Below are 13,347 nucleotides of genomic sequence, written 5' to 3'. Positions count from 1 at the left end.
ATATATATATATATATATATATATATATATATATATATATATATATATATATATATATATATATATATATATATATATATATATATATATATATATATATATATATATATATATATATATATATATATATATATATATATATATATATATATATATATATATATATATATATATATATATATATATATATATATATATATATATATATATATATATATATATATATATATATATATATATATATATATATATATATATATATATATATATATATATATATATATATATATATATATATATATATATATATATATATATATATATATATATATATATATATATATATATATATATATATATATATATATATATATATATATATATATATATATATATATATATATATATATATATATATATATATATATATATATATATATATATATATATATATATATATATATATATATATATATATATATATATATATATATATATATATATATATATATATATATATATATATATATATATATATATATATATATATATATATATATATATATATATATATATATATATATATATATATATATATATATATATATATATATATATATATATATATATATATATATATATATATATATATATATATATATATATATATATATATATATATATATATATATATATATATATATATATATATATATATATATATATATATATATATATATATATATATATATATATATATATATATATATATATATATATATATATATATATATATATATATATATATATATATATATATATATATATATATATATATATATATATATATATATATATATATATATATATATATATATATATATATATATATATATATATATATATATATATATATATATATATATATATATATATATATATATATATATATATATATATATATATATATATATATATATATATATATATATATATATATATATATATATATATATATATATATATATATATATATATATATATATATATATATATATATATATATATATATATATATATATATATATATATATATATATATATATATATATATATAAACTATTAGTGGTAAGGGGTGTTTATAGAGGAAGGCCTCGCCCGTGGCACAGTGAAACGAGCCAGCACCTGACAAAGGAAAGTGTCGACAAATGACTCCATAATGAGAGCCTGGACAGCTGTAGGGAAAGGGAGAGGGAGAGGCGCACGTGGTACAACACAGAGGAGAAAATGGTATGTTGGGGCACCTAGTGTGAACAACACCTGACTAACAAAAGGACGTATTTCCATCAGTAATAGTTACTGTTCATTTTTTAATATTTTTCTAACAAATGACTTCTTTTCTAACTAACTCTTACCTCGTCTATTGTACGAGAAGCTGAACTGAGACGCCTTTGTGATGCGAGTCGCTAAAACTTGTAGCTAGTCAGTCATGCCTTGGTGGTCGTTGGCTTGCTGCTTCACTCTGCGTCATCAGGAGGAGAAGAAAATGGAGTAGGAGTCGCTGATCTCTATGCGTCCCTTATGTCCTGATAATACAGTGCAAAGTGTGCCTGACACAGGCATTGGGGAAGTCCTGCGTGCCTATAAGTTATCACTCAAGAGCGGAAGACTTGCACACACGTGAATAATCCCCAAGCAAGAAACACGCACTGCTCACTTAACTCTGGCCTGATGTCATCTCTATCCATCGCTTTCATGCAAGGACAAAGAACTGTTTTGCACACCTGAATGATCTGTAAGCAAGAGTCACGCGCTGTTCTCTTAAGGCCCGTCTACACAACGGGCAACTGTACGGCGGGCACTCTGATTTGCCCGGGATTCTCTCGCTTTGGAACAGTGTTACCATATCAAACTGTCTAATTAACGCGGGCAGTAGGCAAAGGCAGGCGAATGTATGACTTGAGTCAGACGGCGGGCAGCGGGCAGTCTGTGGAAGGCAACGTCGGCCAGTGGGGTGTTCGGTACGACAACATGGGGCGTAAAAATCGTAGCCGGACAGTTAGAACCAAACGCATAACTTTATTGATAATAATTATTGCTATGTGCAAGAAGAAAAAAGACAGGAGAGAGAAGAAAGAATGGAGCAAAAAATGGTTGGAAAATAGAGCAACATCAGGAAGTCACGTGACACTTTTAAGTGTATCGATCTTCTTTCTTACTTCTTCTTCAGAGAAAGACCAACCACTATTGTTCATGTGCTCTGCTATTTTCTGCAGTGTTGTGGCCTTTCTGTCTCTATTTCTATACTCCACAGTCTTCACATTCCACAGACACGGTTCCTCTCTGTATAAATCTATTAAATGCCGAGTTGCTTCCCTTGTCCACTTTTCCATGCTGGATAGACATGAGTTCACTCCATCTACTCGACAATTGATACAGATACCGACGGAGGGCACGGTGTTGACTTGTAACATCGTGTATCTCGAGCCTATCCAGTGCCTCAACAACGGGCACGGGCACGGGCACGGGCACTTCGATGGTTTGCCCGTGGTTTTCTCGTCTAAGACGTCATCTACACTCGTGACTGCCATCCACACACAAAATTGGTAACAGTGTCTGCCCGCCGTGCATTTGCCCGCCGTGTGGACGGGCCTTTAGCTGGCCTCGCTGCCGCACTCCACCCTGGCCCTGCCCTCCGCCTCTCGGGATAAAGTGAACTGACTCACACAGAGCAGTGATCCGTATACAAGAGCTTCGCACTGCTCACTTCACTGCACCGATTCGCTCCCATCTCCATCCACGGCCTTACACCTCCTGGGACAATGCATAATGTCCCTCAAGCTAAAGGTCCAAGGCTTTCACCATGTTATATTCCTGTCTTTCAAATGAAGTGCAGGCACATTCGATGCAAGAATAAGCACATTCGGCAACACGACCAAAGAAGTGATGAGCGCAGACTCTTGAAGCGGAAACGCGCGATAATCATAATAGTGAGGAAGTGTGGGTGTCATTAGTAGCGCTCTCTCTCTCTTTCTTCTCTCTCTCTCTCTCTCTCTCTCTCTCTCTCTCTCTCTCTCTCTCTCTTACACGCTATCACTGTGTATCAGACAGAAACTCATGTAAGTTTCACCCTTTACTGTTGTGGGGAAGGAATGAGGAGCAAACACGAAAATACAAGATAAGATGACACTCTTACAACAAGGTTTACTTCTACTATTCCAAACTGTATGTGAATCACGGGCTAACGTAAGTAGTAAGCAACATTATCTGGTTACATACACCATTGAAGAGAGGCAAAGTAGTGTGTAATTCACTGTTTGATCTGCTGCAGTCTCTGACGAGACAGCCAGACGTTACCCTACAGAACGGTGTGTGTGTGTGTGTGTGTGTGTGTGTGTTCATCATTTTCAGTATCAGTATAGGTATGTAATCCATTATGGCAGGTCCTAGGCGGGTGGAGGCCAAGACGTCCCGACTCTCAACTCTGTCTGACCCTGACCTCGACCCAGACCACACCGTGAGTATCGTGACCTTAGAAGCACTTCACTAGTCTCATTGCTGAGACTAGTGAAGCATTGCATGTTGAGTCTCCTTAGAATAGAAGGCATGCAGGAAAAAGAACAGAAAACTTATTGTTGTAATGCAATAAAACTCAATAATGTCAATAGGTATGACAGTGTTTGGGTTGCAGCAGGTAGAGGAGAGAGGAGTTCCTGCCACAGGAGACGAGGACGGTGAGAACTACGAAAACAAGGATGCCGGAGGAGGAGGAGGAGGAGGAGGAGGCAGTGGCGGAGGTGTCAGTGACAACAAAATAAAGGTTGGCGGTGGCGGGAGGAAGAGGAACAGTCCCACCACTAGTGCCGCCGCACACGCCTCACCTGCGTCAAAAGCCGCCGTCTCTCTCACACTCAGCAAGCGAGACCTGCTGAACCAGATGGTTAACCAAACGAAACAGCATCGTCAGCAGATCAGGTGAGCAAAGAAGCAGCCTCCGTGTTGCGAGGTAAGGCTCCTATTTATTAAATGTTGTAACTACAGGATCCTCCTACTAATAATCATATTTAATATGTGGGTCTTGTCTGCATGCCCAAAAGTGTGTCAGTGTCTGTACGGGTTGCTCGCGATCTGAGAGCACTGCGTTCCTGGCAGACTTCCGCTTCACACCAAGCTTTCGAAAGGCTCATGTCTAAGTCGTTGTACAGTACGAGGATCATTACTACAGTCACTGCTGATGAGACTTTGTATGGCCGCACCTCTCTCTTTAATTCATTATTCACTGCTCGTCCCTTACGCTGCACATGCTTCACCAGTATTGCTAAGTTATGACAGTATTCTGAGAATCTTTTCTCCCTTCATGACTATATATTTTCAAAGGCCACGGAGATGATCAGCTGGATTCTCACGACTGTTTCTCGTGTTCATAATGTGGATCTCATGTTATTCTATTAGTAGAACCGTTATAACTTTAACTAAAGCTTCTTTTAAAGTAGTCGGGGTGTGGCGAAGAAGTGTTTCAGAATATGGTGGTTAATCTCATGATCTTTGGCTCCCCTTGACAGATGCTTGGAGACTGAACTGGAGAGGCTGAGATCTGGGGACGCTCTGAGCCGTTGTGAGTTGAACGCCACCGACGTGGAGTGGCGCCCCGGGAACGTGGTGGGGGAGGGATCCTTCTCTACCGTGTACAAAGGCGCTTACTGCGGCATAGACGTCGCTGTGAAGGAGCTCAAGTTCAAACTCTCGCAAGTACGTATGTTTCTTGAAGTGAACGGTGAAGGAGAGCGAGGAAGAAGACCCGTTCATGTGAAGCTATAGTGTATATCGTATAAATGTGTTTAAACTCTCGCAGATATTTCTTGAAATGAACGGCAAAAAAAAGACGAAAGTAAAAGATATTTTACGTTCATATAAGGATGATATCATTTGTAATGGCAAGTCTAAACTTTTGTAAGTACCCGTTCTTTTCCTATTGCTTTAATGAATGGCGAAACAGAACGAGGAGGACTCTCTCCTTCATGAGAGATAAATGTAATGAAAATAAAGTGATAGTATGTAGCAAGGTATATTTAGCTATATTCTATGAGCCTTGGATAGCAGTACACGCATCGTCACATGCACGCCTTTAGCACTTTGTGCTTACTACAACTGCGACTAAAAACTCCAGAGTTACGTAGTAAAGATACATAAAAAGGAGGGAGACTGGCAGCTAACATTTTGAAACAGATCTTTCATGGCAGAGAGAGAGAGAGAGAGAGAGAGAGAGCATCTCACTGACCTGTCACACTTGCAGCAAGAGCGGGTGTGTTGCCTGCTGCTGCCAATATTTGCTGTTCGTTGTGCTACGGCGCCAACATCCAACATGGCCACAGTCTTCATTCCCAAAATGTCAGCTGCAAGTACTACCTTCTCCAGAAGATCTAGGGACGGATGACCTGCAACTCCTAAAATAAATATAGAAATTTGAAATAAATAAATTAATAAAAATAAATAAATAGGAAAAAATCAGTAAAGAAAGTTAAACATGTCTGTAAATTTCAATTTACATTAGGAAATTAATGAGCTTCCCAGCTTTGCAAGATGCAATGTAGTTCAGCACCTGCCATGGAAGATACAACACCTACATGAAACTGAAGCACCACATACTGCTGGTTTCATAAAGTACACGGCATACACTGTACAGCATAGCTCATTCAGGGTATGCAACGAGTGCACATCCTGCAGAGACACACTGGCATCAATTTCAATTACAAATACTCGTGGAAATTTAATGTGTTAATGTCACTCAAGATATGTAGGCCATTACACTTAAAGAAAAAAAAAAAAGTTAGTGTCCCCAAAATAGAAGATGACTTACAAAATATGTAACTGACACTTCCAGAGCCCTTTCAGATACGTAGCCTATTGCCCAACTATCCTGTATTTGCTAGTTTTTGTCCTTTCTTTCACCTTGATACTGAAAGTGATTAGTTTGTGACCACATACTGTGTGCCGAGGAAACAAATAATTTAGACGGAAAATTTTTCCAAGCATTGAGAATCTGTAACTACCTAAAATTAAACTCTTGATAATTATCCTTACCTGTTCCTCATTACATTGCAGAATGTTAGGTTTTGTGACAGTCTGGAAGTAAGTGGCAGTGGTTGTGGCTGTCCCTCTCACTCCGGAAAGTCGGGCAATCCTTAGGGAAGGCCCGATGGTAGAGGTGGGAGGCAATGGTAGTGGTAGGCAACCAAGTGCAGGTTTCTATTTCCTGCGGCGTTTTTTTTTCCTGTCTCAGAAAAAGATGAAGTCACCAAACTGATATGGTCTTGAAACAGACGTACCAAGAACACCATCTCCTCACCTGTTCAGTTCGGCTTCCTCTTCCTCTTGGAGGAGTGTGTTGACAGCTGACAGCTGACAGCTGACACGCTAGTATGTTTACAGTACACTCTTACACTGGTGACCGGAGTGGCGCGATAGCCGCATAGCGCGCACCAGCAGTTGATGCACGTGGTGAATAAGTATGTACTGTACCATCTATTATATAGTTATCCTTTTTTATATTATAGCACAAAAATTGAATTTCATAAATAAAGACGCGTTTTACTTATCTATTTTTCCTTTTACGTTGCTACAACTTTTCAGTGTATTTAGAAAAAAATATATAATTTTTGTATGCACTTACTATTACCTAGATGTACTGTACCGTACCAGTTTGCTAGTACGCTTGTCTAAGACTCATATTGAATTAGATGATGCCTTCGAACAAAATTTCAGTCTCGTTTTCAGTTTTTCATGGTTCAGCACAACTTCAGATTTGAATCTGAGGTTACGTCGAAACTTGATGCACGTTAGATGAGCACAGACAGAAGAAAATGACGATTAAAAATCTTATACAGAGCTTTCACGTATTAGAGAGAATATATATCACGTGCCATTAGAAAGACGAACAAATATTAAAAGTTAACAAGACTTGAACGGATTACCATGATACAATCAAGCCTGACACACAAGAGTTGTCTGTTCAGCGTCCCCTTCATCAAACCTCCCTCTCCACGCAGGACGATAAGAATTACTTCCGGTCCGAGGCAGCTCTCCTGCAGCAGCTGCACCACCCCCGCGTGGTGCTGCTGATGGGAGTGTGCACCACAACGGCGCGGCCCTTCATGGTGCTGGAGTACCTGTCTGGGGGCACACTGCACAGTTTCGTCCATAGCACTGAGTGAGAGCCACCACTGTCACCACTTTCACCACTGTCGGCATCATCACTACAACCTCCTAGAAACCTTGTTCAAAATTAAATAGATGGATAAATTAAATCAGACATCATTATCATGATCAATATTTTTCTAAATCTTAGTTTTGTTATCATCAGTGTGACTGTGTGTGTGTGTGTGTGTGTGTGTGTGTGTGTGTGTGTGTGTGTGTGTGTGTGTGTGAAAGATAAGTAGGTCGCGAGTAGTGAGATGGGTTGTTGTCCTGACAGACGCGACCCCCTGGACCACGCAGCATACTTCGCTGTGGCGCGCGACGTGGCTCAAGGAATGAACTACTTACATAGACATGAGCCTCAGGTAAGTACCTAAGTATATACGCACAAATATCTTCAAAAAACCTTCACGTTTCTAAGTCATTTGAGTCTACAAGATATACAGTATATATATATATATATATATATATATATATATATATATATATATATATATATATATATATATATATATATATATATATATATATATATATATATATATATATATATATATATATATATATATATATACTGTATATCTTGTAGACTCATATATATATATATATATATATATATATATATATATATATATATATATATATATATATATATATATATATATATATATATATATATATATATATATATATATATATATATATATATATATATATATATATATATATATATATATATATATATATATATATATATATAATAGCATGCAAGCTATTGTCGTATGCCCTATAGGTACTGCATTCATCTATAATTCTATATACCATCCTATTTGAAAACCAATTCCTTCTTATCTCTGTTTGAAATCAAACACAACGAAACTGCAACTCATTATTTAGCTTTAATTTTAATTTGTCGCGTGTCTCAGGTTTTGCACCTTGACCTGAAATCCATGAACGTGTTGCTGGACGCTTACTTCAGAGCCAAGATTGCGGACTTCGGGTTCTCCATTCTACGGCGATCGCGGTCCGGCTCCCCAGCACAGCGCGGCTCCATCAGGTGAGAGAAAAGAAATGTTCGGCTGGTTCATCATAGATTAGAGAAATCATATAAATACAAGGTCTATAGATCCCAACTACGAGAAGATATGTGATATGGAGTCAGTGTTTATGTGCGAATATATTGTTGTTTAATGATGGAAAAGTTTGACAAGGAAAAAAGGAAAGCGAGCTTGTGTCTCTTCCTTCCCAATAACATTCGGTGTGTCTTTTACAATGTCTTTAAGTACTTGTTATGTATCAATTATAGCAATGAACTGTACACTGTGTGCGTCCGGGAGAGGGGGGGGAAGTGGATGGGTGGGTAAATTCTCACAAAATGCCGACGAACATAATTCTCTCTCTCTCTCTCTCTCTCTCTCTCTCTCTCTCTCTCTCTCTCTCTCTCTCTCTCTCATACACGTAGAGGCACGCCGGCCTGGATGGCACCTGAGTTGCTGACAAAGGGAGACGTGTCCACTAAGTGTGACGTGTACAGCTACGCGATCATCCTCTGGGAGATGCTTTCCACCAGCCATCCCTTTAAAGGCCTTGATATTTTCCAGGTAAATTCACGATCTTCACTTTTATGGTAGACTTCCCAATTGAGATGATTTACTTTTGGGGATACGTACACAAGTATTCGCAGTGATTTAATTAACTCTTTCATTGCCATTTGACATGTTTACTTAATCATAAACCACTCAGCAGCGTTTTGTTTTATAGTCACTGGAAAAATATTTGGTAATCTACTCTTCTCATTTTTTTTTTTTTCTATCTTGTTACTGCTTTAAAAGATTTTAAGCGTTATCATAAGTGTCGCAGTGACTGAATTAAGTTATGAGTCCCGCCAGATCATGGAAACCATCGAGGCTGGGGGCCGCCCGCCGCTGCCGTCAGGAGGAGTGTCGCCCGAGTTGAAGGAGCTTATCACCTCCTGCTGGGCACAGAATCCCTCCCTCAGACCGAGCTTCGAGGAGATCCTTGGGGCTCTGGATACGGCAGCCATCCCGGGATCCTGGCGTGGGGTGCTGCAGAAAGCCGATGTTGCGCCCTTGTTTCTATCGGATGTGGCAGCCACGAGGTAAAGCCACGAGGATATTGTCACTCACTGGCTGCCAGGCAAATAACACGCGACAAGTAGAGAGTTTATGAACCATAATATAAACATAAAAAAAGGGAAGTTTCAAGAAACAACTTGGCCTACACGTGGCCGTCCCTGCCACTTCATTAATACCCCAAAGTATATAAAAATCACTTACCCTTAGGAACATCACTGCATCCTATTCTGTTTCCTAAAAAGTGCCACACCAGTCATTTTCCGGGGAGAAAAAGGTTGGCTCTAAGCAATCAACAACTTCAAGCGTGTAAAGTTCTGAGGATTGAGGTTTCATGGCATTACACTACGGTTCATAGATGCATTACTCAAAGCATGTCCCTGGAATCTCATAAAGGGAAATTATACTCCTCCAACACCGTTCTTCCTTTCCTTTCGTCAGGACAATCATTGAGGTGGTGGAGGAGAGTGTGGAGTTAGTGAGGCGCAACCACCACCACCAGCAGCAACAGCGACCGTCTACCGCACATCAAGTTTTGTACGAGCGACTGGAGCCGTCCATCCGCCACGCTGCAGATCACAAAGGTATAGAACAGCACGTATGATCACTGCCGCAGGTGTAGTTTTGCGCTACATTTTTCTTTGCTTCACATCTAAAGAAAGTAATTTTTTATTTTATTTTATGTAAGAGGGAGAACTACCAAGGGCAAAAAAAATTAATATTATAAAAAAAAAAAAAGACCCACTGGAATTGTAGTCTCCATAAAAGATTCAAAAGAATTAGTCAAAATTCAGGGACACATCTCTCTTAAAAGTTAAGTCGTAGGATGATGGAAATACAAAAACAGGCAGGGAGTTCCAGAGTTTACCAGGGAACGGTATGAATGATTCAAAATACTGGTTAACTCTTGTATTAGAGGATTGGAGAGAACAGGAATGAGAGGAAGAAGAAAGCCTTGTGGAGCGAGGCCGTAGGAGGAGGGGAGGCATGCAGTTAGCAAGATCAATACCATGTATGTGTTCAGACATCCTACGGGGATACAAATAATTCGGTTTATGCATAAATAATTATATCTTCATAGGTGGGAGGGAAAACCAATGATGTGCAAAGTTGAAAGACTCATAAATATGATATTACCACAATGTGTAAGGCAAACCTGAGGCAAGCCATGACACTGCCAAATCCGTATGTCACCCGCTTTTAGTGAAAGAAGGAAATCTTCCTTAATAATGATTTCTTGTTCTCTTCCTAAGACTTATGTTGTGTCTCAGAGTACAGAAACACCAAACACTTGCCAAATACAAATAATTACATTTATCATGTTGAATAATGACGAGAGTTTCCAAGACTTGAGCGAAGACAGATTAGAGTGGCCTTGGCAAAAATGTCCAGGTAATCTATTCAAATCAATTCAATTTACGCCATAATACAATATATATATATATATATATATATATATATATATATATATATATATATATATATATATATATATATATATATATCACTTCCTAAGCCAATGCTCATACTATTCATACTGCAAGCTCATCCACAGATATCACACGTATCAGAATCCCCAGCCAGTATCACATAATGACTCACAATGTACCACCTTTACAGTCAGCAATTGCACACCCAAGGCTCTTCAAGAAAGGACTGCTGCTTCTCCCTCACGTCGGTCTTCTCCGCGCAGACAAGCGGCCCTCAAACAAGCATCCTCCAAGACTAGTAATAGTAACTCCAAAAGGGTTATCTCGAATAAGACTTCACTGCGGGAAGCTGAACAACGAGACTTGATGGATAGAAGATTAGCGTCCCATAGAAATGATATTGATAGAGTAGACGGAAACAGGAGTGTGTACAGTAACACAGTGAACAGGTATGTGCCTCTAAGTCCTAACAGGGAGCGAGGACACCGCCGCACGGAAAGCAGAAATTATCGCCATGACAGGAAACTCTCTGACAAAGAAGAGAGAGATAGAATGGAGAGAGACCCAGGAAGAAAATATAGTCGATATAGAGAATCTCATCACGAGGTAGGCAATAGAGGACAAAAGGGCCAGAGTCAGAGCAGACGGCCGCCAAGATTGGATTCCTCTCCTCGGGAAAGACGTTCCACCAGTTTGGAGGCACATCGCCGCCATCGCGTCGTCCGCCGTTCCTCAAGTCGAGACCACCATCCGAAGAGCAACGAACGTCGCTTTAGCAGCAGCGACCTCCATTCCGACCTTCGTAGAGAGGTGTGTCGCCGCAACTTTCACCACGTAGAAAGAGAATCCTCAGGGGAAGAAATGCAGAATCAAGACAGCAACGAGCATTTAGCTGACAGTCAAGACAACCTAATCAGAGAGAGTTATGCAGAGTCATGGGCCAGTATGGACAGGCGCAGCTCAGATATTGTTCAGGGAAACGTAGGTCGTTCTCACTTAGTGAATCGACGATACTCCCCGAGCCCCAGACGACGATCTCCTGAACGGCGGTACTCCTCCCCAACAAGGCAATCAGATTACCACCGACGCCGCACTTCTCACAGCCCACAACGCCGAATGCAAACTCCTGACGTCAGAAGAAACGAGTCCAATTCACGTCTGGGTCCTCTGGTGACTTCCGAACAATTAATGAGTCAGAAACAGAGACTGCGTCCTGTCCGACCAGCAGCCCTGTCTGATCTAAGCCACATTCCCGAAAACTCCCTGAACGACATTTCTCTGATACTCAAGACCGCTATGACCAAGCGGCGGGACGCGTTTGACGAGGAGCTCAGTGGGCGTGACACTTTCCGTTCTGAGGACCTGGAGTGGTCTGACTGGCACTGAAATTAGTCTCAGTGAGGAGTTGTAACCTTAGGTATACAAAATCACGGCATGTTAAGTATTTCAAGGCTATTGTTTACTAACCAGACTAAGAACGTTAGCTATGTGACATTAAGCTTTAGCAGGGAGGATTCTCAGCCTCCTTATTGTGGTATCTACTATATAACGAAGATTGAATAAAAAGATTATTGAATTAGATTTTAGTATGGACGTCACTGATCGAGAGAGAGAGAGAGAGAGAGAGAGAGAGAGAGAGAGAGAGAGAGAGAGAGAGAGAGAGAGAGAGAGAGAGAGAGAGAGAGAGAGAGAGAGAGAGAGAGACAGAGAGAGAGATCCAGCTGCCCTAATGGTTAATGTCCTCATTCCTTAATATCTAATGTTATGTAGGCTACTCGAGTCAAGACGATTATGGAAGAGAGCAGCTCAGCCTGTTCCAGCAGCTGACTGTTGATGCCACGACACGCAACGGTTTTGCTCTCAGTTCACCGTCTTGGCTCATCGGGACTTTCTCCATCTGGCAGAAAGCTACATGTCAAGGCTTCACTATAATTTTATACATCACACTGATAAAAATTAAGAAGAAATTGTAGGTTATGATGGAAGTCACGAAAACCTGTGCAAGATTCTAATCTCCTTCAGATAATCATGTCTGCGGCATTTCCGTGACTCACCTCTCTCTCTCTCTCTCTCTCTCTCTCTCTCTTACTGACTCAAGATGTCACTTCATGGGTGAGCCAGAAAAAAGAGTGATGCTTGAAATATTATTTTTCAAATAATAATAATAATAATAATAATAATAATAATAATAATAATAATAATAATAATAATAACAATAATAATAATTATCATTATTATTATTATTATCAATACTATTCTTAAAAATAACAATAAAAAGCTGCTAATTCAAACAAGAACGTAATGCATGTCCGAGTGCAGTAATTGCATCAAACAAAACAAAAAATGAATGCTGTTCAAACAAGAGCAAGTCATTTTGCAAATGCTTGCTTGCCTCCAAATAGGACTTTTGCTTCTCTTATTTCTCTGTTCCAACTGGAGAAGAAATTATTGTAGATTTGGAGCAGAGTCCACAAGAAGACAGATTATTACTTACAGATTATATTCAATATGAGTTGAGTGACTGACTGATGGACTGATTCCCTGCTGTTTGCACTGTGTACATTTGTACGTATGTGTACTTAACGTTAAACCATTGTGCATATTTCAATGCAATCAAGTTATGACATTGA

The 13,347-nt window shown here is 39.0% G+C and overlaps 1 protein-coding gene across 2 annotated transcripts in view; it reads left to right on the top strand.

Annotated features, from left to right (window-relative positions):
* The window catches only part of LOC123515067 (probable serine/threonine-protein kinase DDB_G0268876), a 32,776-nt gene extending 20,483 nt beyond the window's left edge, over positions 1 to 12,293 (top strand). The window contains exons 2-11 of one of the 2 annotated variants that reach the window (XM_045273472.1): positions 3,444 to 3,517; positions 3,695 to 3,975; positions 4,563 to 4,749; positions 7,047 to 7,207; positions 7,472 to 7,559; positions 8,121 to 8,251; positions 8,657 to 8,795; positions 9,084 to 9,313; positions 9,729 to 9,871; positions 10,908 to 12,293. In XM_045273472.1, the coding sequence (XP_045129407.1) occupies positions 3,444 to 3,517; positions 3,695 to 3,975; positions 4,563 to 4,749; positions 7,047 to 7,207; positions 7,472 to 7,559; positions 8,121 to 8,251; positions 8,657 to 8,795; positions 9,084 to 9,313; positions 9,729 to 9,871; positions 10,908 to 12,103 (2,630 nt within the window). In that variant the 3' untranslated portion in view covers positions 12,104 to 12,293. Of the gene's footprint in view, positions 1 to 3,443; positions 3,518 to 3,691; positions 3,976 to 4,562; positions 4,750 to 7,046; positions 7,208 to 7,471; positions 7,560 to 8,120; positions 8,252 to 8,656; positions 8,796 to 9,083; positions 9,314 to 9,728; positions 9,872 to 10,907 lie in introns of both variants that reach the window. The other variant, XM_045273471.1, reaches the window with a different exon arrangement.
* The last annotated feature ends 1,054 nt before the right edge of the window (positions 12,294 to 13,347 follow it).

The sequence above is a fragment of the Portunus trituberculatus genome, chromosome 38, assembly GCF_017591435.1.
Source record: "Portunus trituberculatus isolate SZX2019 chromosome 38, ASM1759143v1, whole genome shotgun sequence".
Taxonomy (NCBI): domain Eukaryota; kingdom Metazoa; phylum Arthropoda; class Malacostraca; order Decapoda; family Portunidae; genus Portunus; species Portunus trituberculatus.
The sequence above is the reverse complement of the archived record's forward strand: the minus strand, read 5'-3'. Positions and strand labels throughout refer to the sequence as shown.